The sequence below is a fragment of the Molothrus ater genome, chromosome 4, assembly GCF_012460135.2.
Source record: "Molothrus ater isolate BHLD 08-10-18 breed brown headed cowbird chromosome 4, BPBGC_Mater_1.1, whole genome shotgun sequence".
Taxonomy (NCBI): domain Eukaryota; kingdom Metazoa; phylum Chordata; class Aves; order Passeriformes; family Icteridae; genus Molothrus; species Molothrus ater.
The window spans coordinates 42,859,433-42,883,197 of record NC_050481.2 but is presented as its reverse complement, the minus strand read 5'-3'; the positions used below and the strand labels follow the sequence as shown (position 1 = coordinate 42,883,197).

The following is a 23,765-nucleotide window of genomic DNA, read 5'->3' as shown; positions in this document are numbered from 1 at the left end:
TTCATTATTTTAAGCATGATTGAATGCGGCTGCCATGTTCAAAACTGTATTTGGACAGGGGAAGAGAGAGTGGCAGTTCAGCCACAAAAGCAAAATTATTTTAGGAAAGCAAGCTTAGGTCCATATTTTCTTTGAAGTCTTCATTTGCATCTGCCCAGCAGGAATGGACTACATTTCATTGGATAGCTTTCTAGAGAGTATTCCTATCTTCTCCAGGGCAGCAAGCACTAATCAGCAACTCTTGTTATTACTGGCTATTAGAGTCTATTGTAGTGCCAGGCACAAAAGCCAGGGGTAAGCAAAGTCTCTCTTACCATTATTCTTGTACAAGAAAAATATGGATATGCAACTTGAGATGGAGGAAAGTCCAGAGAGTTCAGACAAGTATACAGGGAAAGGAGAGGAAGTGACTGGACAGGACATTCAAAATTAGAGTTGTAAAATCTAACAGAAAAAAAAGAAAAAAAAAAGACCAAAAAAAAAAAAAAGAAAAAGAAAAAGAAAAATAAAAAGAAAAAGGAAAAAGAAAAAGCTTTATGGTTACCAAGAAGGAGAAAAGCATAATTACTGTCCATCTAAAAACGTTTTTAAACGTTTGAAAATTATTGAAATGTTGTATTGAAATGTTGTATTGAAAGCCCTAGAAATGCCTCAGCAAAAAACAGACAATCCACTTCTCTATGCTGGATTCAATTGATTGTACCCTGGCAGCACCCCTTGTCTTTCTTCAGTTCCCTGCCTCATTCTTTAAACCTTTTATGTACACTGTGTACACAACACATGCAACCTTTACATCAGAGGGATTTACAGGAAACTCATTCCTAAAGTCTTGAACCTTTCCAAAGCAGGCATGTTCATCCACTGAGTAAACCTTATGCTTCTATTTGAGTAGGGTTTTTATTGTGTAAGTACAATTATTTTTCATTTTTGAGACAGCACAGTAACAATGCCATTGTTTATGGGTGAAAGGATTTGGAGTTACTGGAAAGGCAAAAATTTGCCTTCTTAATGAAGATGTCCTTATTCCTAGGTGAACACTGTGCCTTTTTAAAAAAATACTTGGACCCATTAGCATTAATATTTGTATCTAAAGCTTCATAGGCTATCTTGTCTTTTCACTTACATCTCATAAAACTACTGGTTGCAGAGGAATCATTCCAAATTTATATATGCATAGATTGAAAACTAAAAATCTGCCCATTTTGATTTGGAATTAATTTCCTAAAAGATTAATCAGGTGAATCGTGTTAATAGAATACTTAAACAATATTACATTCAAAGTCTGCCGGTCTGACCTTCATGACAACAGATTTCAGAGAATACCACCACCCATGCCAGGTGTACCAAACAATCCCGTTGTCTGTCTTGGCAGTGTAGGGACCTCTGTAGTACAAACCATTCAGGTTGGCAGAGTGACACCTGGTGGGAAAGTAAAGGGAAACAGCAATAAGGCCTCCTGCTGAAAAGTTCCATGCATCTGTTATTTATTTCTCTGTGAGTCAAAAAATTTTGCCATGTTGATGCCAGCCTAGTTTGACAGCTGCATAAATTTGCATTTGCGCATAAACAACAGTGTTTTAATTAGGGAAGAATTGCAAATGTGTTTTGCTTCTTTTAACCAAAAGTGCTGCTTTTTATTTCCATGGTTTTTGACATTACTAGTTTTTCCCGCTAATTTGTTTCAGTGGAAAATTTTTCCAGAGTTGTTCAGGATGGTAGACAGCAGGGCATACACCACAGTCTGGGAAAGAAATACTGTTGTGTTTTTCTGATGTTCCAGAGTAGCCTCCTTTAGGTTTTCCAGTTACACCACATGGTATTTTGTATGACAAAACCTGAATACCACCATCAGTTTGCCTGCCCACCTGTGGCCTTCTATTTACAAAGATGAATTCTGACAGCTAATTACATGTGTACCAATTCACTGGATCACCCGAGCTGGCATTTTATTTGACTACACAAAGTAGAGGGGGTTTTGTTGTTTTTTAACAGACTCAGGCAGAAATGCAGTTATAGTTTATTAAATACAGTGGTTGAAACAAACAGAAAACCCTAGCAAAACCCAAAAGGCTTGAAAAGGGAGCAGCACAACCTTGATATATGCCTGGTTTCTGGTTTATTTCTGGTTTCTACCAGAAACAAGCTTAGATATTTATGTGGAGAGCAAACTGGCTGTTCCTTCTGCAGCACATTGTGATGAATCAGCTTGGTTTATCTGCCAATTCAGTATTTCATTATAAATGCTGTTAATATCTAGCTGTTGAACACCATGATGGATTCCAAAAGCAGACTTCAGAAAATATGCACACAGAAAACATTCCAAATAACCTTATGAGTTTTGTTACTGGCAAATCTTAGTCTTTTTGGCTTTGCTCACACTTCATTAACAAAGTTTTTGAGAACTGAGATAAAAACTGACAAAAACTCGATAGGAAAATTCTCATCTATATATCCTTATTTATTGCTTACAATTTTTAATGTTTTAATTGAAAGCTTATAAATTGTGGACATCAAAACTGAGTTTGTTTTTTGAGAATGACAAGCTTGTATCAGAGCTGACCTAATCTTTCTAATCATACAAATTCTGCAATGAGGAGGCACTCTGCCTACTTTGAATCAAAACACAGATTTCATTAAAAGAATCGTAAGAAGGCACACCATAATTTTGCCAACAGCAATATGAGCCAGTAAAAAAGTCTTAATTAATGCTGGAAGCATGAATAGTGAAAATCAGAGTATTCAGTATCCAAGCAGATGTTGTCTGAAGTAACTGTACATACTAAGTTAACAACTGGCTTGTGATATGATATTGTGAAAAAACATTCATTATTCACAAGTCAATAAATACCTTAAAGTCAGCCTGTGTTCCTCCTATCTTTTCAATAGGCTAATATAAAGTTAAAAACTACACTGCAGTAGTTTCAAAAGTACAGCCAACTCTCAACTGTCCATGGATATTTTATCTGAATTATGTATTAACTGTCCATGGATATTTTAGCTGAATTATGTATTAACTGTGTGACATATATAAGAGTTGGTTCCCTGAAGAACCCTTTGAATTCTGTCTGATTTATTGACTCCACTGACCCCACATGAACATAGTTATGCAGTCTCTGGGATGACTGGTAGGGCAGGAGGCTTGAGTTAGTGATATCTGGCCCCAAGTTGTTGCCTAACAGATCCCTCTTACCATCCATACATGGTATAACTAAAAATGGGAGTGCTGGGAGAGAGTAAGCTGATGTCCAACTGGAATTGTGCACTGTCACTACTTATGAACCTTTATGAACTTTATCTCACTACTTATGAGCTCCTTATGAGCTTTGCAATACCCTGGGTACTGGAAAGCTTATGACCTGCACGTTGTACCAGAGTGAACCCAGCTCTGTGGACTTGCATTCAAGATAAAAATCTCTGCTTACAAAAGGGGCGATTTTTCTGCAGAAGTCCAGGACAACAAATGCCGAGCTGGAGCGAGACTGGTGGCTTGAAACTAACTCTGAGCTACTTCCATGTGGCCTCACTTGTGTCACGTCCCTTGGTTTTCATATTATCTGGGCTTTTCTGTATTTCATTAGTCCTGATAGCATAGAGCTGGCTATAAACAATTCCTTCATAGCTGGGAGCTCTTATGCAAACCAGCCAAGAGCACTAATTCCTTCTATATTTGCTAATCTGTGCATGACAAATATGTGTTTGTGAGTGCTTTTCTTTTTCTGCCAGTACTGTCCTTTTGAGTAGGACTTACTGATACTGACATTTTCTAGTACTTTGCAATGTTCAGTTTTATGATAGGCTTAACATTAAAAATTCAATAACAAAGCAGTGAAATAACACTATTAGTAAGTCACTTTCATTATCAAGCTAGACTGTCACTTTAAGAGCATGAGCTACACAACCATAATAGAACTAGCCCAGTAGGAGTCAGCTATCTTTAGAAGTTATGTAGCACCAACTACAAGGTATAAATAACTGTCAAGTTCCGCTGTGCAGCTACTTTTGCAAAGTGGTCATTCTTTTGTCCAGATCAATCCAATATTAAAAAAAAGTTTTTAAAAGGCAAAAAACTTATTTAGTGGTCTAAAAGTGATTGGTAATTCAGTCTTGATGAAATCCATGGCATGATATCAGTTTTATGTGATTTGAGGTCCAGATACTCCTTTAAATTTACAAAAACTCTGATTTCATGGGAAAAGAAGCTCCAAAATAGTTGTCTTTCCCTTTTATATCTTAGTTTTCTGAGAAATGCAAAAAACCATTGTCTACATGTGACTTTTTCCAAGTCTCAGACACTCTGCTGGCTGACTATCCATGCAAATATATTAAAATAAATACTTAATTGTGAAACACTGAGTTAATAGCTACATCATATCAGTTAAGGTGGTCACTGACTGCTTATGAAAACAGAATTTGGCAAATGAGGAGTTAAAAAGAGAAACAAAGGATGATACAACAGAAACAATGGAGTTGATCCAGCCTGGCACCTCTTGCCAAGGGAACTGAGAGCACAGTGAGAGAGTAGTGTGCCTCCCTGAGCTGTATTTTAAACCTCTATTACACAGCTGATTGCAGAGCTTCTCTTCATGGCTATATTTATTTACTTAATTACAGGAAAGAACACAGCTGATCTGTACAGGCTAAGGCTACCATTTTTATCCTTTATTTTTGATTTGGTATATTGCATGTTAGTAGAATTTTTAAATTCCCTTATTTAACCCTATTTTAAAAAATCTTTCACTCAGTGCAGACATGCACACTGACAGAAACTGAGTAGACACATTACCATCTCCATTTTGAAAGAATAACAAGAGTGAGGTACAGTGAAGTGAGGTGAAAAAAATGAGTCTTGATAACCTGGCACTAGTTTAGCTTGTCAGATATTTGCAGTGCTGCCACATCTGGTCTAGTGCAACACAAGAGAAATGCGAGAGTGAAGTACAGCAGGGATGTATCTGCAAACTCTACATGACCTACTTGTGTAAAATCTATTTACCTCAGAGGGGCAGAATTATCTCCTCCTCACTGCCTGATAACAAAGATGACCTGTGGCAAATGCCATTGTCACAGACCAGCCTGAGCTGCCTAGTAAGTGCTGGCCCTTCTAAGGTGAGCCTCAGTCTTACCAGCACTGAGATCTGCTAGGGACAACGGCACGTTGCCAATAAATGAAAAATCCCAATCTATCTTCTACCATGTGTTATTATTTTATGAATACCCATGGAGCAGAATAGTTGACAGTACCCATATGAAATCAAAATACCTGTTAAACCACCAGCCGGCCTTTTCCTCTTCAGCGCAGTTCCCTTCATAGTTGTCATTATCCCTGTCTCTAGTACTGAATTTCATTCCTCGATGATCAGCCCACCATTTTACTTCAGGATGAAATCCACCCGTAAGGGAGTCACCAGCTGTACCAGAGTATTCACCACAACTCATCTCATAAGAATGCTAATAAAAAATGTGAAGAAGAAAGAAAATTAAATTCCTGTATGTCTTTAGCCATTAGCATGTCAGAGAGTGAAACCACAAAGAAGAACCTAGCCTGTTCCATTTGCTGCTATTTTTATGCTAAAAAATGTCCTGCCACTTAGACACGACGTCCTTAATACTGAAAGGCTGTAGAGATGCTTAACAGGGATAAAATTTGTCATTAGCCATATGTATAAATGACTTAATAAAAATAACATTAGGGCTAGCTAGCAGTATACATTAGCAAATCAGAATATCTTCTACCATGATTGTCACCCTGTTCTAAGTTCTTCTAAGCCTTCTGATGTTTACGTTCTTGTAACGAACTTTCTCATGCACTTTTCTGTAAACACATATTGTTTTGCATTCTTTTCTGGAGGAGGGGAAATTTGATGGACTGTTGGTTTGTCCAGTGTCATTGGAGAGGTGGCACTGTCACCTTCCAATTCACTGTCACTTTTGAAAATCTATAAATGTTGGAGTCAGAAATTAAATGTCCTTCTTTTAACCTTGGAGATTCCAGTGTCCCCGTTGTTTTATTTCGTGTCCTATAGCGACACATTATTGTTGGTAATATCAACAAACATAGAAAAACTGCTTTTATCTATTTATTAACCCAAATTATTCATATCAGTTACAGAAAGTATGAAATTAATGTATCAGAGTAAACCACTTTTATTAGGTATTTGAAAATTATAGGCATGTGTAAGAAAGAAAATACGGTTTAGAGCCTTAAATTAAGGTTCTACACAAATCTTTATGGAAATTAGGGAACCTGTGTGTTTATTGTTTGCCTACAGAATCCACATTTTCATTAAAACATTTAGTCATTTAATATTTTATTACCTCTTCTCCTGCAACTCTGAATCTTGCATACTGTGCAAAACGTCGTTCTCCTTCAAAATCAGTTAGATCAATTCTTAAAGTATAATTCCCTTAAAAAAAATAGAAATTATTTTAGTTGAACTAGCCTATCTCATTGCTTTTCAGAACTGGGCTTTACAGTAGAAGACAAAAAGAAAATGTTTTTGCATGAATCTCTACCACCTCAGCATATTTTATAGGGTTTTATCTTCTTTCTTATGCATAGTAAATCATATATTGCTATTCTTTGCCTTATTCACCTGAGTGAATTCTATTCAGCCTAGAAAATTTTAGAATTATTTTAATACAAATTTTTAAATGTAGGGAAAAAATTGTAAAAAAAGATGGCCTTACAGGTTTTACATTTTAGTACAATATTTGAGGTGGTAGTAAAAGCATAGTGAAAACTCATCAATAAATTTTCACCTATGAAAATCAGATTTTTATACTCTGAAAATAAATAAAGTTATACTAGGATCACATCCTGGTGGCACTGATCTCCATATGATTTAGCCTGCTAAGCCAGTGGGTAAGTTTTGTATCAGCAGCATTTTACAACAAAGTTAGCTTACACTGAGTGACTATTAGAAGGATGGAAATAACTTTCTACTACTGGCCTCATCAAGAGGACTGGACTAGAATTACTTCCATGTAATAGCCCACACAGCTAAAAAGCCCCGAATAAGTGTCTTGGTACAGCATATACCCGTCTCTGGACTGTTAGTGATGCTGATGGAAAATGGATAGAGACAATTATTTTAAGGTAGACTCCTGTCTCCTGTTCCCTGTTTCACAGGGGCTCTCAGTATGCCAGTGGCCTAAGGACAGTTTTGAACCTTTTGTTAGAAAACATATATTCAAATGTATTTTTTTCTGAAACTTAGAGAAGTCCATGCAGACTAACAACAGAACTCAGGATTTATGATAACAAAAAGGGGAAACAAAAAAATTGCCTGGAAAGAGCAAAGAAACAGAAACAATAAGACTATTGTTACAATACAAATCTTACCTTGATTAGTCAAATAATGAAGATTTTTGTTTCCAAGCCAAAATTCACCATTTTTCAAAACAAAATTTCCAAAGCCTTCTTCATAGTCAGCCCAGAGTCTGAAATGGGTATAAATTACTAATTTCTCAAAAAAGCAAGTTTATTTGGATGTTTTATAATACAATTCTAGATCACAGATTAACTCAGACTAGAAGGAACCTCAGCAGGCAAGCTAGTCCAGTGTCAGTCTCAAGCCAGAATCAGCCATGAGATCACGACTTGTTCAGGACTTGTCTGTTCAGATCTTGAAAACTTCCAAGGATGGAGACTGCACATTCTCTTTGGGGAACCTGCTGACTCTTTTCATGGTGAAAAAGTTTCTCCTTATATCCAGTCTGAACCTCTCTTGTTTCAGCTGAGGTACTTTGTTTCTCATCCTTCCACTAGACATGTTTGCGAACATTTTTACTCAAAGAGCCCTCAGACTGCTTGGTTTTTTTTGGTTTTTTTTTTTTGTTTTTTTTTTTTACTAATTGCAGAAGACAATCTTTCCTCATCATTAAGAGTCCTTGCTCCAGCAGTTAAGGCATTTGACATTGAAATGTCCTTGTGTCAAATGCACAAGTTGTCAGAAAAAGATCGGAACGGATGTCTCACAGAAGACAGCCAGAACCAGAAGTGGTATCCCATCTGGAGGCTGTTCCACAGAATAACCATTCTTCCCTTTTATCTGGGATAACAACTTACTCATATACTTCTAAAGTTCAGGTTTAACTTAGCACCATCTGGTTAATGTTTCTTCACTTTGTTTCCAGTTTTAATTACCAAATCTAGTACCTACCTATCAAAATTCTGGCTGCCATCGGAACGTCTCTGAAACACAGTCCAGCCACCTCCTTCAGACATGTCACAGAATGCAAAGAATTCTCTGGGACTCTGGATTGGTTTTATTTTATAAAATCCATTTTGCTTATGGCCTTCATTGTAGATTTCTGCACAATCTGTTCACATAACATTAATCGGACACAACATTTTTAGTCCTGTACTTAATGGCAAAATCAGAAATCAAGTCAGTAACAGTAATCAAGTCATGTTATGTAGAAGTCACATATGAACCACACTAATAAAATGAAATGTCTCTGCAAACACATTTCTTTGACTTTTGGGTATTCTTTTGTACTTGTGTTGCTCTAAAGGTTTGCTGGCCTGTAATTATTTTGATATATCTTTGAAATAATATCTTCACATCGTGAAATATGACAATTTTTGTTTCTACTTGACTAGCAAAATAATTCCTCTGTTTTAAGTGGTGTCACTTTAATTTACAGTGGTATCATCCACATTAGAATCCTGTTACAACCTTAAAATCACATGTAACATACAGTAACTTTTAAAAAGAAACATGCACTTCTATGTCCAGAAAGTTCACAGAAATGCCAGAAACAAAAGTGTGGAATCTCCATTGTTAAAACCAGAAACAATTGCAAGGCCTTATTCTGCTGTCCCTTCTATCAAATAGGAGCAAAAGAATACAGAAGACTGAGCTCAAAAAGTGCAGTGCATGTGTAAAATGATACCACTTTGGCTTGTCACCATTCACAGTCTGGTCTGCATTGCTGTTGATGAATATAATTTACAACAATAACAAAATTCAGAGCTCATAGAAATATTACAGCAATGTAATTGTATAACCTTATATTCTTTCCTCTAGGAATTAAGAAATGAAATGAGTTCTTTGTTTATATGTAATCCACATCAGGCAGTCATACAAAAAAGACATATAATTTTCAGCATTTCTGTTTTTCCTGGCTAAGGTAGAGCTGATTAACTTTAAGGAATTCTCTGAATTGGCTGAACTTCCAGGCCTGCTTGGAACTTTATAAACTATTATATTTCTCTTCAGTGAAAGTGTCAGTGAAGATAAGAAATAGAAAATAATCACTTTATACTGAAAACAAATAGCTATGCCAGAATTTGAATAAACTCTAATAGAAAACATGATTTAAATAACAGCTAAGTTGTTTTTATAGAGAATGTGTGGCTGGCTTAGAGAAAATTAATTTCTTAGTAGGTCAGCAAAACACAAGCATATCTTAATTTTTAGCAGGTGTATATAGTATGGAATTTCCCCCTCACTATCTAACTTAAATTATCCAGCTCTGTTGATATTAAAATGCTACAGCAGTTTAAGAAAATAATACAGTATGAGCAGGAAAGGCATTTTCCAAGCTGTAAAGAAAAATGCCAAAAGCTTGGCATTTTTCCAAGCTGAAAAATAATGGGGGAAAAAATAATCAGAAACAGGAACAAGTTAGATCTGTTTATTAGAGTAACATCGTAAAAGGCATAATTGAGGCATATGCTAAGAAAGGACAAATATCTTTCAGAGAAATGTGGCTTTAATAATCTTTTCAGTAACAAGTAAGTCAGCTCTAATAATAAAAAGAAAGTGTTCCAGAATGCTGAGTACATAAATACACAGCTAAAATTTTTATGTCAGATTTACAACTGCTTTTTATTTCATATTAATGGTGTTTTGTTATGTTTGATGCCTTGAGATCAAATGTTATATATATTGGTATTTCTTCCAGCAGCATAAGTACTACAAGCATATTCAATCAAGGCTATTAAAAATAATAGTAGTTAAGACTTTCTAGCACTGGACAGATAGAAACAAACACCACCCAGAAGTCAGTCTCCTAAATTGTATTTTCAATCCAACTGTTGTTTTGGATGGTGTTTTATTATATCAAGAGTTTGGATGATGTTACTTCCACTGTATTTAGAATAAGCCTTCCACTGTAGGAGTGGATCACCACCAGAGTGCTGGTGAAATTAGAAAAACAACTTTAAACCAGGATTTAAAAGCTGTGATGTCATGAGCTGAATCCAACTCACTGAAAATGTTATTAAAGTGAGATGCAGATGCCATAATGCCAGGCTTATGTGTGTAAATATGGAGGTTTCAGGGACTTTACAGATTGGAACAAAGTCAGCTGCTTGTAACCCAGGCAACCATTTGAATGTATGAATGTGAACTAACCCTGTAGTTAGTTATTTTTGACATTGCTAGAACTTCTGACATTAGTCAAAGAATGGCATTTAGAAATCTGAAACTCCTGATTAACATTTTGTAAATGTCTATTACTGGCATTTATCTGTTGTATTGCTGAGATTTATGTTTGTTTTTAAGTTATGATTGTTAACTGATTGTTTTCAAGTTATGCACTACTAATAAATCAGTAAACTTCTTAAATCCTGATTTGATTACTACAATCTGACATTAGCAATTTTTCCCTGCACAACAGGTCCAGGTAAAAGCTGAGCACTGTGTTTTAAACAAACATTCTACAAGGAGTTTTTAAAACAATATCTCAATAGGCCCAATTGTGCTAAAGCTTCTGGGTATCATTACAATGAAGGGAAATGAAAAGAATAGCTCCATTTCTAACCTGAATACTGTCTTTTTCCTTCCAAGTCAATGACACTGTTTTCATCTTCTCTGTCTGAATCTCTGTACTGAATCTCTTTCTTCTCTAAGAGTTGTATAATTTTTAACTGCTTCTGTTTCACACGGTGCTCCAGAAGCCTCACCTGGCCCTGAAGTCGTATTTGCTCTTGAAAACATTTCTGTAAATCCTAGAGAGGAAAACATATCTTATTGTAAAATCAATAAATTTTATGTGATATTTAACATGTGACACAAAGAGCCAGCCAACCAAAACATAAATTAAATTAAACTTGAATAAAATATTTTGTCACAATTTCCCACAGACACTATGTTGACTTCCATCTCTGTTGCTACTTTGTTTAAAATTATTTCATATGTTACTGCATGTAATATATAAAACATACATACTGTGAACAATTTGCAAAGAGACCTTCTCTTTAGCGCTGCCTGCTCTAACTGCAAAGATGCAGCAGGGACTTTGGGGAAAAACACTAAAATATCGCTATCATCTTCCATGTGCAGAGATTTTCTATCCAGAGAAGCCTGCTACTAATATTGTGAAGGTTCTAAAGAGTTTTAAAGAACTGCAATCTACATGGATATGTTTTCAACTTCATAGTGCATTTTTGAATGCTTTTAAGTTACACACTTCTTATGATAAGAATCCTAACATTGCCAATATAAATACTGTTAAGTTTTAAGCTCATTTTTGGCATGCTAAAATAGTCTCTAAGAAGCCCTGAATATACATGAAAAATAAACGTTAAAACAAAAGTTAAAGTCAATGTTGTGCTGTGACTTTTGTACTTAATTTTGCCATGCAGAGTGGGTGAGAAATGTGGTAATTCTGATACAGTGTTACCTAGCACTTGACCCTCAAGGGCTGGAATAGTGAAATAGCTGTTCCAAATTCTGACATGCTGAATGCATGCTGAGCAATAAATAATTGGTTTTAGATTAAAGACTATGGTAAAATAGCCAAAGTGAACACAACCTGATCTGGAGAACTTAATTTAAAACAGTCTATATGGTTTAAAATATATATTAAATAAATTTGATTTCAGTGGGAGGGAGAAAAGCCTTTGGAAACATGACAGAGGTTTTGCATCAGTAACACTGAAATTTTATATAAGCACAGTTTAGTAGCTTGTAAAAGAGCACAACTAGCACTGTAAAGGTAAAATCAAAGGGTGACTTTCTGGAAATCTGACAGGTAAGATCAAATTTGCAGTAGTTCTAAATTGGTGCTACCTTATTCATAGGGAACATTATTTACATGTAGACTTGCAATATTTGCCATTTATATGGAAGAATTGATGTCTCAGAACATTGCCCTATCATACCAAACTACAGAGATGTCTGCAATAGCATACTGCAGTGCATAGTGAGGTGCATCTCAGTGGTGTCTGCATACTTTAATTTGCATCAAGCTCAGGTTTCACACGTTGTCCATGAACACTTCCAACAAATTGTTTCATTTGTCTGCAATATTTAGTTCAACTGAAAAATTTGATCATAAGACTGTGCAGAACAATCCTGAGGACAGACTTCTGCCTTAAGTATTACTGAAGTGTATCAGAGACTTGCTTTAATTCATACTAAACTGCAATCGAAAGTACACAGTGAAATAAAAGAATGGGGAGAAAAATATACATATACATATTAAAAAAAATACATAGCAGTTTGTCAGGTCGACCCGTTCGAGAGGGAAAGGCTCAGCACGCTGTGTTTGGGCTGCCCATGCCGGGCAGTTCGGGCCGCTGCGCTGAGCCCGGCGCGGAGCCCTGAGCTGGCCCCGGCGCTGCCGGGGCACCGCGGCGATGCTTGCCCACAAGGGGACGCTGTAGGGCCAGAGGCACAAACATCTTTGGCGGGACACAGCGGCCAACGACACAGTAATACCCCAAAAGTTCTATCTGATTTAAGAACCTTCGCTTGAAAATATTTTTTCAGTTGTTGATAGCTATACGAGATGCTTAGCATATCATCATTTTCTTCTAGCTGGAAACAAGAGAAGAAAATAGGTAAATACATGGGCATGCAAAGTTGCTACAGTGGCTTAGAGGGATGACACCTGACTGTATGCACTGGCTAATGTGGGACATATTACAAAGAAAAGATGCACTATTTATTGTGCAACCTCTCCAGGGCGGTTGTCTCAATTGTGTCTGCAGCTTCATACAAACCCTTCACAAAAGCTGAATTTTGTACTCAGTGGGAATTGATTCAATGGGAGATTCAGAAGAGGCTTCCTTGACAGGTGACTGCAAATAGTCAGTCTGGTCTTCTGTGAGTACAGAAAATAAAGGAGGACTGCAGAGCTTTAGAGAGAGAGAAAGAGATATATAGGTGGATTGAGAAAGAGTGAATAAATTTAAAAAGTATTAAATTAATTGAATAAATTTAAAAAAAATATTTCCAGGCTCACCATGATGAGCTAATGCTAAATATAAAAGAGAAGCTGTCCAAAAAATCCCATGATCCCAGTCAGACCAAATATTTATTCTAATCATACTAAGTTAAGAGTGATAAAGAAGCCACCCTGCCATAGTTACCATTTTTACTGAGAAGTTTAGCCTGTATCAGTCTTAACTCAGCCCTCACAAGCTTGGAGAACATGGTAACATGCAATGGGAGAGTCCTGGAAAGGGTGGCCCCCATTGCCAGGCCCTCACAATTTCACAGACAGGACTTCAGGTGGGCAACCTCTGTGACAGTGGCAGATCTGAGCCACAAAGAGCTACCTTCCATTCTGGAAAGAGCAAGGGACAGGGCATTTGGGAGAGGCAGCTACAGGCAGCTACACGTGTTTCCTTCAGGTGAAAGAAATGCCTCTATCAGTTCCCCTTTCATACTGCTACAAGCCATTCTCCTTCTGTGGTTAAATTATATAGTACAAGTATAGAACTTCTTGAAAAAAATGTATCTTACCTTAGAAAAACTTGGTGTCTAAATTCAGTATGACACCACTTCGTATACCATACAAAAGGTCCTTTCCTTTGAGCCAAATTAAACACAAGTCTGCAACAGGCTGTGTCTCTAAATGTTATCCTTAAACTTGCATTTAAAATCCATCTTTTGTTATTATTTACTTAAAATATGAATTCATTAAAAAAATAGTAACTATGAGCTGATTTTCATCTGCTTTGCAGACAATACACTTATGATGGGGTGAACAGTGATATATCTACACTACACATTGCAATTTCCTTATTTGAAAGGCTTTAAGCTCTTAATGCTTAGGAAGTGAGAGTAAATTAAAAGTGATAATCAATATTTGACTAGCCATACTGAATAATTACAGCATAAGAAAAGAAAAGAAAAATGCTTGAGCAGAAATAGTTTTGAAAGTAACCTACATATGAAAAGTACTGGTATCTGATACTTTCTCTTCTCTCCCTGGCTTCAGCATTCTCACTGATGTCTCTCTGTCAACTCCAGACAAATCCCATTAGATTTTGCTGCTGAACAGCAAAACCACAGTTCTCATATTTGGAATTCCATGTATATTTTTTTCATGGGATAATGACAAGGTAACTGTAACTTCAATTGGATCAATGTGGCTTTTAGATCTTCAGTTTACCAGACTGTTCTTGCAATGTGCTGCTACACCTTTTTTTCACAGGATAATCCTTTAAAAACCATTGAAGTTAAACCAGCGCAAAGCTAGAGTAATAAAAAAGCAAAATGCAAATTACAGTTCTCACATATTGCTATTCCATTTGTTATGTTTGGACCAAAGTTAAACCATTACAATGTTGAAATACTCAAGAAAATGTGGATTTTACTGTGGCTATCTCCAGTGGACAGTGGTGCCCTCTGACTGAAGCCAGACTGAACACAACCTGTTCTGTCTGTTTCAGTGAAGCAACTGTTTGCACTACACATTGAGAAGCAATTATCTAACAACTGCTGACAGCTCTGCTCTTGGGCACACAATCCTACATTTAACCAGCTGCTGCAATTAATGTGCATTCACTTTCATTATTGTGTGAATTATTTAGCAGCCAGTGACCTTCCGTTAAATTTATTGCTACAAATTGGACTCGGAATACTTAATTAAAACTATAAAAATACAAGTTTTTTACCTGTGGTGCTATTTCGTCTACTTTTAATAATATGAATTAGCTCCAAAATAACTCTATATTGAAATTAGTGTTTTAATTAGATTAAAAGGTGAAAACTTTGAGATGAAGTTCTGAATATTCACAGTTTTTACTCAGAAGGTCAGCTAAGTCCAAAATATTCTAAATGAAAAACAATAATTAAAAAATATGTAAATGCATTTGAATGTGATGCCTCTTTTCTCAGTAGGCCTCTGCAGAAATTAGTAATATTTTTCTCCACTGAACAGAAGTAATTAGAGAGTCATTCCCATTCTGCCTCTATAAAGCTACTTATCTGAACAAAAGTTTTCCATAAGGTAATGTAATCTACAAACAATTGTTGTAAATTCAGCAACTACTTCCACCTTGGCAATTATGAATCAAGAATTCAATCCCTTTAGGTCTCTGCTATTTAGGACCTGGATATAAAACTAGTAAGGACAGCCATGACATGCCGTGCAGCATTGGTGAGGCTAGAAGTATTTTAAACTGTGGAGTAAGTGTGATTTTATTACGGTTTTTGTTGGAGAAACAGAATGTATAGGAGAGGGTTTTGGGAGCTTGAAGTGAAGGAGCTTTGATCATTGTTTCTGAGTGTGAACTACAATGTAGTTACATGGAAACAAGTAAGAATACGAAGTTATGGATTTTGTTTGAGAAAAAGTTGTAGGGCCAGTGGACAAGGTGGAAAAAGATGGAAACATTCTGCATGCCAGGTGTCAGTGCCCAGAAATAGCACTGCTGCAGCCACTGCTTTAGGAGTGCCCTTGCTTTGCCTTTCTGTAACTACGCTGCTCAAAACTACAGGTGAACTTCTGAGTTTGCATTACACCTAAATAGTAATTGTGTGCCTTCTGTACAATGTGCCTCCATGCACCATATGATACCTGTTTTAGGAAAGATTTATTGTCTCCTTTTTCATATCAGATCCAGTCATAAACTGAAAGGATTTCTTTCTTGAGTGCCATTACCTAGTGATGGACCTTCCATTGTAAACTTATGCATTTTTTTCCTCTTTCATTATTGGAAACTTGTCCCCACTAAACACTATTTGAAGATATTTCCTTATTCTTTCATTTTTTAATGAATTCTAATCTTTTCCATCAAAGGTTCTGCCATTGTCTGTAGAGATTGTGAGCACTATGGAGGGGATGTGCATTGTGAGCACTATGGAGGATAAGGTATGCAGTATTTAGAAGAAACTCTAGAGAAATATTTAATTACTAGAACTTACAGAGCTGCCAATGACATCCATCAGGCTAGCTGCAAGGACAAAATCAATCATTATCAAAATCTTCATTTTGGAAGCTGTGAAGTAGAGGAGCAAAGGAAACACTAGTTAACTTAATCATTAAAACAAAAATTTACACTTGACATCTTAAATCTTATTAAAAAATAGTCTATTTAACCTATAATTCTTTTCTTGCAAATTGTAAATACAGTGCGCATGCGGGATTTATTATAAATGTCTAAAATAGTCTGATAAAATACAACTCCAAAAGCCAGTAAAATGATAATTTATTCTTTTTGGCCACTTTATATTAGAGTTCTCTCTGTATTATAGGACAGCTATTCAAGATTCAAAAGCACACATTTTATTTTCAAGACAAAAGCAGAAACATTTTAAGCAAGCTGAAGAACAGGGAAATATTCCTTGTTGGTCTTTAAAATTTGTGAGAAACATCCCCATCATATACAATTAAATTGTGAGTTGGGCTAGTTGTCCTTGATCTAAAGATTTGTGCACCAGGAGAGTATCAAGATAATTTTACTGTCATAGAGCAATTTGGGGGAAAAATCCAAAATAGTTATCAGCTTTTATTCTACTGGTAACAAGAATGGCATCTTTCAACTGATAACTATGGATACTTTGCACTTTATGACCCACAGCATTTTAAACTCCATTTTTTCATGATAATTATTTTATGGGCCAAACCAATCACCACTGTATCTGACTGCCTTGCAAACGTTAGCTAATAGAACTTCAAAATCATTTTTATAGACAGACGTGTGCTTTTCACAGAAGAGAAAACAAGGCCTCCAATCAGTAAAATATTTACAAAGATTATACATAAACTATTCTGAATTAATTACTTAAACTTCTGCAAGCAATCAACTGAGGAATTTTTTTTCTTTTGTAACTATGAATATTTTCATTTAACATTGTTAACACCTAATTAAACCAGAATATGTGTCTACTCTGCTTTTCTTACCATGGAGTTATTAAGAAAAAGATCTCCATGATCATCAAGTTGAATCTTTACTTAATATTGACAGGTCCACCACTAAAGCCTGTCCCTAAGGACCACATCTACATTTTTTGAATGCTTCCAGGGATGGTGACACATTTAAAGCATTTGTGGTTAGACAAAGCGTAAAACTTCTAATAGTGATTAATGACTCAATACCAGCATGTGTTTATTGAAAAAACAACTTTATGAAAATTTCCACTCATGTTTCTACAGGAATTTATATAAAATATGAGTGGAACTTTGGCAGACTGTGCTTTTTACAGTACAGAGATAAGCAAGGTGCTTAAGAGAAGTATGTTTTTAAGTTTGTGCAAAATTGGACAAGTCCAACTGTATTTTCACCAAGATCTGAAAACTTCATGCAAAACCAGAAATTACAACCCAAACAAATCTCAGATTTCAACCCTTACCTATAAAATACTTAGGATGCTTTTTAAAATCACAGCTAGTAAAATTACATTAGTAGTTACAGCTATTACAGTCACTTCTGTTTTGAAAGCAGCTGTTGCCATCTGTTGGGATGACACTGGCTGTGACAGGAGTGACCAAAGAGTACATTAGCTATCTGGACAGCCTGCAAATGATCTGTCTCTGCTAACTGCTAGCCTGAATCCTTGCATATTTTAAATATGTTTTCTAAGAGAGAAAGGACTCTATTTTCTTCACTGAAAGATTCATATTTCATATACTCTACTTCATCCCTGTTATTTTAATTATGAAACCACAGTCTCTTCCCTCACATTAGTCAGTATTTGAACTGTTCTATCATGATTTCACTGACTGTGAATGCCTGAATACCACAATCAATCTTAAAATAAACCCCAATCTTAAATGGATTACACAACTTTACAACAGTATTATTTTTTTAGAAAAGACTATCAAGTAAATCTTGGATACTGTTCAGAGAAATTTATGTTAGTTAAAAAAAAAAAAAATAGAACACTGTGAGGCTCAATCAAGGCAGGTAAGTCCCTTACAGCATGTATGAGCTGCTATGAGCAAGCTGCACAAAAAGAATGAATACCTGAGGAGTTTAGAGTGTGTGCAGTTGCTTTAGTTTGTTATCTTCAGATGAAGTCACCTTTCTATTTAAGGATGCCTCTTTCAATAGAATGTTCCTCTTGTGGGAAACTTCATAAGGGCTGCACTTGGGAGACAGCATGTCAGCTTTAGTGATGAACTAAAACATGCTCAAAAGACATGGCAAAATATAATCATAGTCTCATAAATTTCTAAATTTGACAATTTAAATAAATTGGTGAAGATATTTTAATCCTGGAGTTTCATTTTTAAGAAAGAAAACTGGATAGTAAGCTCAAGATGGAGTATTGATCCTGTAGCCACTCACAATATAAGCTCACTATGAATGTAAGACAAAAGGCTTATAAAGATGGAGAAACTGAGGCTTCCAATTGGCAGATCTACCAGTCAGAAACAGGGAAGGCTGAAACAGAGAGGACACAGGGTAAAAAAAACCCAAAGAGGGACCTCTAGTAATTAGGGGAAACCAAAATCTTTATGCTGCTGTCCTCCAAAGAAAGGGAGAAGGTAGAAAAGACTAGGAAGAGACCTGAAAATTCAAGGTCTGAAAGGAAATGGGTGACTTAAAAGCATTTCTCTGCTTCTGTCACTGCCCAGCAGGTAGACCTAGACAAGTCAGAGGACAATCAGCAGTGCTTGTCCTGGACCTCACTCCTTGAAGCCAGATTCTCAGCAGGCATAAACTCCTGTAGTTTGTCTATCTCACAGTTGCACTGAATAAGATTCACTGAGTGGTCAACTTTACAGTGACAAGAAAAGTGGCAAATAGGGTCAAGCCCCTCACACGTTCAAAGCACTTTGGCACACTAAATCATGAGTTTTGGACACGGAATTAATGTGGGTAACTTTTTACTTAGTTACCCACATTTCTATAAAAAAGGTTCAGTAGAGGTTGTGTTAGTAACAGTTCTCTGAAGGTGCACATCCACAGTATTCAGTAACAGGGAAAGCTAAAGTTCTGTTCAAGGGAAGCTCAACATCTTGCTCTAGGAAGACTCCTTTGAAAGTCAGTTTCTTAAACAAATTTCTTCAGTCCTTTAAATATTCACCCTTGTTATATAGCTTTCTGCTGACAGTACACAACTGAATAAAAACTTTACCTCAAAAAACCTGAAAAAAATTACAAATTTTAATCAGTCACAGATGAACCTCAAGAGTTAACAACTGTTGAGAGACTTCCAAGACCTGTGTCGATTTAACAAAAAGGAAAAAAAACCCCACAAATTTGTACAGGGGATATCCCTTTCCAGGAAAATCTTAATCTCAGACAGTACACATGTGGATTAATTATCACACACCATATGCTACAGTGAGAAAAACTTGATATTATATTTTCAAGTTGAAACACAAGCCCTTAACACTTAGCTGAAAAAAAATCACTTTCTGTTTGAAACAATTTAAATTTAAGTGCAACTCTTGTGAAAACTTGAAATTTTATTCCTGGGGTTACTCATTTACTATTCCAAGATTACACCTGGAATATGCATTGTACAGTTAGGCAGAAATTTTTTTCCGAAGCTATGGAATCAAAATTCTAGAAAGATATCCTTTTTCTTCTCTATGCCTAGGCTTTCTTTAAAGAATACACACACAGTCAATCCTATATTCAAATTTCCCCTGAATCTGATATTTTTTCCAAATCTTTAAATAACAAATTACTGAATAGATTTGATGACATTAAAGAAGTTCTGTACTACAAAAATTTTGAATGATTAGAATGTTCTTATGTTTTTTGAATTAAAGAGGCAGCAAACTAGATGGAATACAGATGCCCGTTTCTTTCTGTTGGCACAGTGTCAATAAGACTTGCATTGCTAATAAATACAATAATAGTAAGAGAGAATCTGCTGAAAGGATAGAAAATAACTGGAAAGTTTTTTGTTTGCTTTCTTAAAATTCAAATTATTAAACTCATGCACAGATTTGGCTTTGTTTAAATTTGGTGGTGTTACAAAAATTGCCCTGTTTTCCTCATCTCAGTCACGATTTTATTTACTTTTAGGTTCTAAAAGCAGTCTTGTTTGTATAGCCCATAGTATTACAAATTTAGAAACTGCAGATTTAAATACTGGGTTTATTAACTACCTAGAAATGCAGGAAAATACCTAGATCCTGGTAAAACATTCATACATCATTATCAATACTGCACCAGTTATATGGCCTTCAAAAAGCAAAATACTTTTAAACCATAACTATAGAAATTAGCCATACGTCTTCCTTCTTCCCTCATAGGTACCCTAAATGTTTACCTTTAACTTCTGGACAGAACCCAAAGTTGTTAAATCTTCTTAAACTGATGCAAATAATTCCAGAGCCCTTCCCAAGCTGCGATTGTTTTTGCTATTAAATTCTGCAGAGTGGAGGCTTACATCTGCTATGAGTCACCGGGCTGGAATGCTGCTGAGAAGTTGCAGTTATCAAGACTAAATTGCAACATAAGAAGGAGATGATGGCAATTCTGTGCCTAACACAACACTTCTGAAACAAAAATAAACCAAAAATAACAAAGGATCATCTATTCACTTTGACTGTTGTGGTTCAAGAAATTGCTCTCTGTATTATACTCAGCTTTATACTCCAGTCCTTTCCATAGTCACAGACTAAATCTCTTAGGCTTCAGAGGTATATAGAGAATGCAACAGACTCAATAGTTTTAAGAAAAAAGCCAATAATCACTCAGACTAGAAGTTACATGTCAGAAGTGTAACAAAAAAAGAAATAGGCTAAATAAAACCTAACCCAAAGTTACAAACATAGTACAGATAAAGCTGAAGGGAACAAGAAAAAAGTACCAAAAAACCTTGTCTGATATATTTTTTTAGTCAAGGCACTGGGAAGCACAATGTCTCAGTGACTTTGTCAGACAAAATCATTTTCTAGACCAGCTTTTCAGAGCCAGATGAATACATCAAAGAATGTTTCAAAATACAGTCTGAGTATTTGCCCTTCTTCTATGCTGGCTTTTCCCAAAGAATTCAATAAATGAGTATGCTTAAAGGAATGTGCTGGAAAAAAAGAAGTCTTAAGGAAATACTGAATAGCAATAAAATGAGCTTTACATTCCACAATCTAATCATAGAATGCCCTGGGTTGGAAGGGACCTTAAAGGTTACCTAGTTCCAAACCTCCTGCTGTGGGCAGGGACACCCTCCACTAGAACAGGTTGCTCAAAGCCCCATTCAGCCTGGCCTCAAACACTCCCACAGGTGGGGCATCTACAATTTCTCTCTTCCACCACCCTCACAGTAAAGAATTTCTTTTTAATATCTAATCAAAACCTATTCTCTCTCAGTTTAAAGTCCTTCCCCCTTGTCCTGTCACTACAAGCCCTTGTAAGTGGTCTCTCTCCACCCTTTTCCAGAATGACAGAATGTTCTTAGTTGGAAGGGACCCACAAGGATCATCAAGTCCAGCTCTTAAGTGAATGGCCCATATGGGGAACAAACCAGAAATCATGGCTTTATTAGCACCCACCCTCAGTCCAACTAAGCCAATCTCAGGCTCTTGCATTGCCCTTCATGTACCTCCTACTGAAGACTAATACTTGTTGCAAACTTCCTCAGAATAATTTCTGGTGCACTATTTGGAATCTGGTTGCCTGGCAGTATTTCTCTTTACTCTTACATTACATCTACTAATTAAATTCATATTATGAATTTCAAATCTTTATTAATTACTCCTGAGGAAGTTACAGTAAGAATCATTCAAAAATTCAAAATCATTCAGCAAATAATTTTTACTGAGAATCTTACTATGACTAATGACTGTTTCAAAGAGGGACATACCTGTTCATAGTCTAACTCCTAACCCATAGTCACTCAGTGGGTGGGCTCTGAATTTAGAAAGTGGAAAAAAGACATGGCATTTTACAGTTGGATTTTTTAACAATAAAGAAATAAAACTAAATTAAGAAAATAAAATAACAATTTATTGAGTGTTATAAGGAGATTGACCATCACTTGAGGGCTTTAAACAAAGACTAGATGGCTAAAATATATGACTATGGTTCAGTCAAACAAGAATTATATACAGTGTCAAGTCAGAGATCTGTGTTATTCAAGAAGTCTATATGTTACCTCTTGTCAGAATGGTTTTGTAAAAATAAACATACTAAATACAATATTTTCAAAGAATATACAAATGGATGTCATCTAAGCACAAAAGGAAGAGAGAAATGTCTTTTTAGACCTGTTGAATACATTCAATACTGGAAACTGGCAAATATTTGTGAGAGACTGGAGGAGATGGTTGGCTTGAAACACTTCAGGCTCCTGTGTGGGGAAAGGGGCAGACGAAGTCTTGCCCTGGCAAGGCAACACTCCACTCCACACACCCCATCCCTGGGCCCCACAGGGGCTGCCAATCCCTGGCACACCTGAGGCCATGCTCCACACCCTGCCCCTGGAGCCCCTGAACCAGCTCCTGAGTGTGGATGCTTCATCCCTAGAAGTGTTCAAGAGCGCGTTGGATGTAGCTTTGAGCAGCCTGGTCTGGAGGAAGGTACTCCTGCCTATGGGAGAGAGGTTGGAAGTAGATGATCTTTAAGGTCCCTTCCAAGCCAAATCATTTAATGATTCCATGATTGTAAAATCAGCAAACGCAAGATAATGTATTCATAATGTGATTCTTTATCATTCAGACTCAAAAGGAATTGCAAGCATACAATAAGCTTTAATAATACAAGGAACCATAGATTCTTCCCTCCTGAGTTGTTACACAGATGTTAAAAGTGAGGAAAAAAGTATACCTTTATAGATTATGTGTATGATTTTTATTCAGGAAAGTTTTAAATCACCTTCAGCTGTCATTGTAGAAATACGGAAGGGTCAAAGATTGTAGAACCACAATGTGGTAACTGTATTTGTCAAAATGGACTTTTATTCTACCTGTTATAAATTAATTTGTTTATGCTCTTCTCTGCATTGTTTTCATTTGTGTAATGCTAAGGGCAAAACAGAGAATATGTAATGTATTTCTTTCTAGGATTGGCTGAGATTATGTATTTAAAAATGCACCAACACTGTACATCCACCATAATGAAATGGTCTTTCACATATGCTAAACTGTTACAATAATAAATAGAAAATTTGAAATGGAATACAGTACTTAGTTTCATAACTTAGATGCTAGGCATTTTTTCCTGAGGGGTAGAAGCAAGTAAACAAACAAACAAACAAACAAAACAACCTCAAAACCTATCCTGACCTCTTATCAAAATCATGATATCTGAGTAAACTTAGCTTTGTGGGGTTTTGTCCACAAAATCAGCACATTATGAAATAGTAATGATGTGGGTACTCCCATACCAATATTTTGTTTCTGAAGCAGAACAAATTTTAAATAAAAGATAAGCCAAACTCAGCTTTATGACTAAAAAACTCTGCAGGTTAATGTTTTTAAAGGCAGCCTTCTTTCCAAAAGTGTGTATTTTTAATAGAAAAAAAAAAGCTTCACGATATTTTAAACTTTTTTGGTTTTTAGCATGTCGTCTTCAAAATGTTTGACACAATCCTAATGAAAAGCAGTGGTAGAAATTGGTTGCACCAAAAATACAGCAATCCATCTCTAAACCTATGAAGATTTTGCCATATTTA

At 36.0% G+C, this 23,765-nt stretch overlaps 1 protein-coding gene across 1 annotated transcript; it reads right to left on the bottom strand.

The window, feature by feature from the left end:
* Positions 1–878: 878 nt before the first annotated feature.
* FGL1 (fibrinogen like 1) lies at positions 879–20,443 on the bottom strand. The gene is made up of 8 exons (XM_036381525.2): positions 20,421–20,443; positions 16,113–16,186; positions 10,774–10,960; positions 8,163–8,322; positions 7,343–7,440; positions 6,316–6,404; positions 5,261–5,448; positions 879–1,419 (listed from the first exon to the last, which is right to left on the bottom strand). The coding sequence occupies exons 2-8, from the start codon at positions 16,176–16,178 to the stop codon at positions 1,260–1,262; spliced, it is 948 nt and encodes a 315-aa protein (XP_036237418.1). The 5' UTR covers positions 16,179–16,186; positions 20,421–20,443; the 3' UTR covers positions 879–1,259.
* Positions 20,444–23,765: the final 3,322 nt, after the last annotated feature.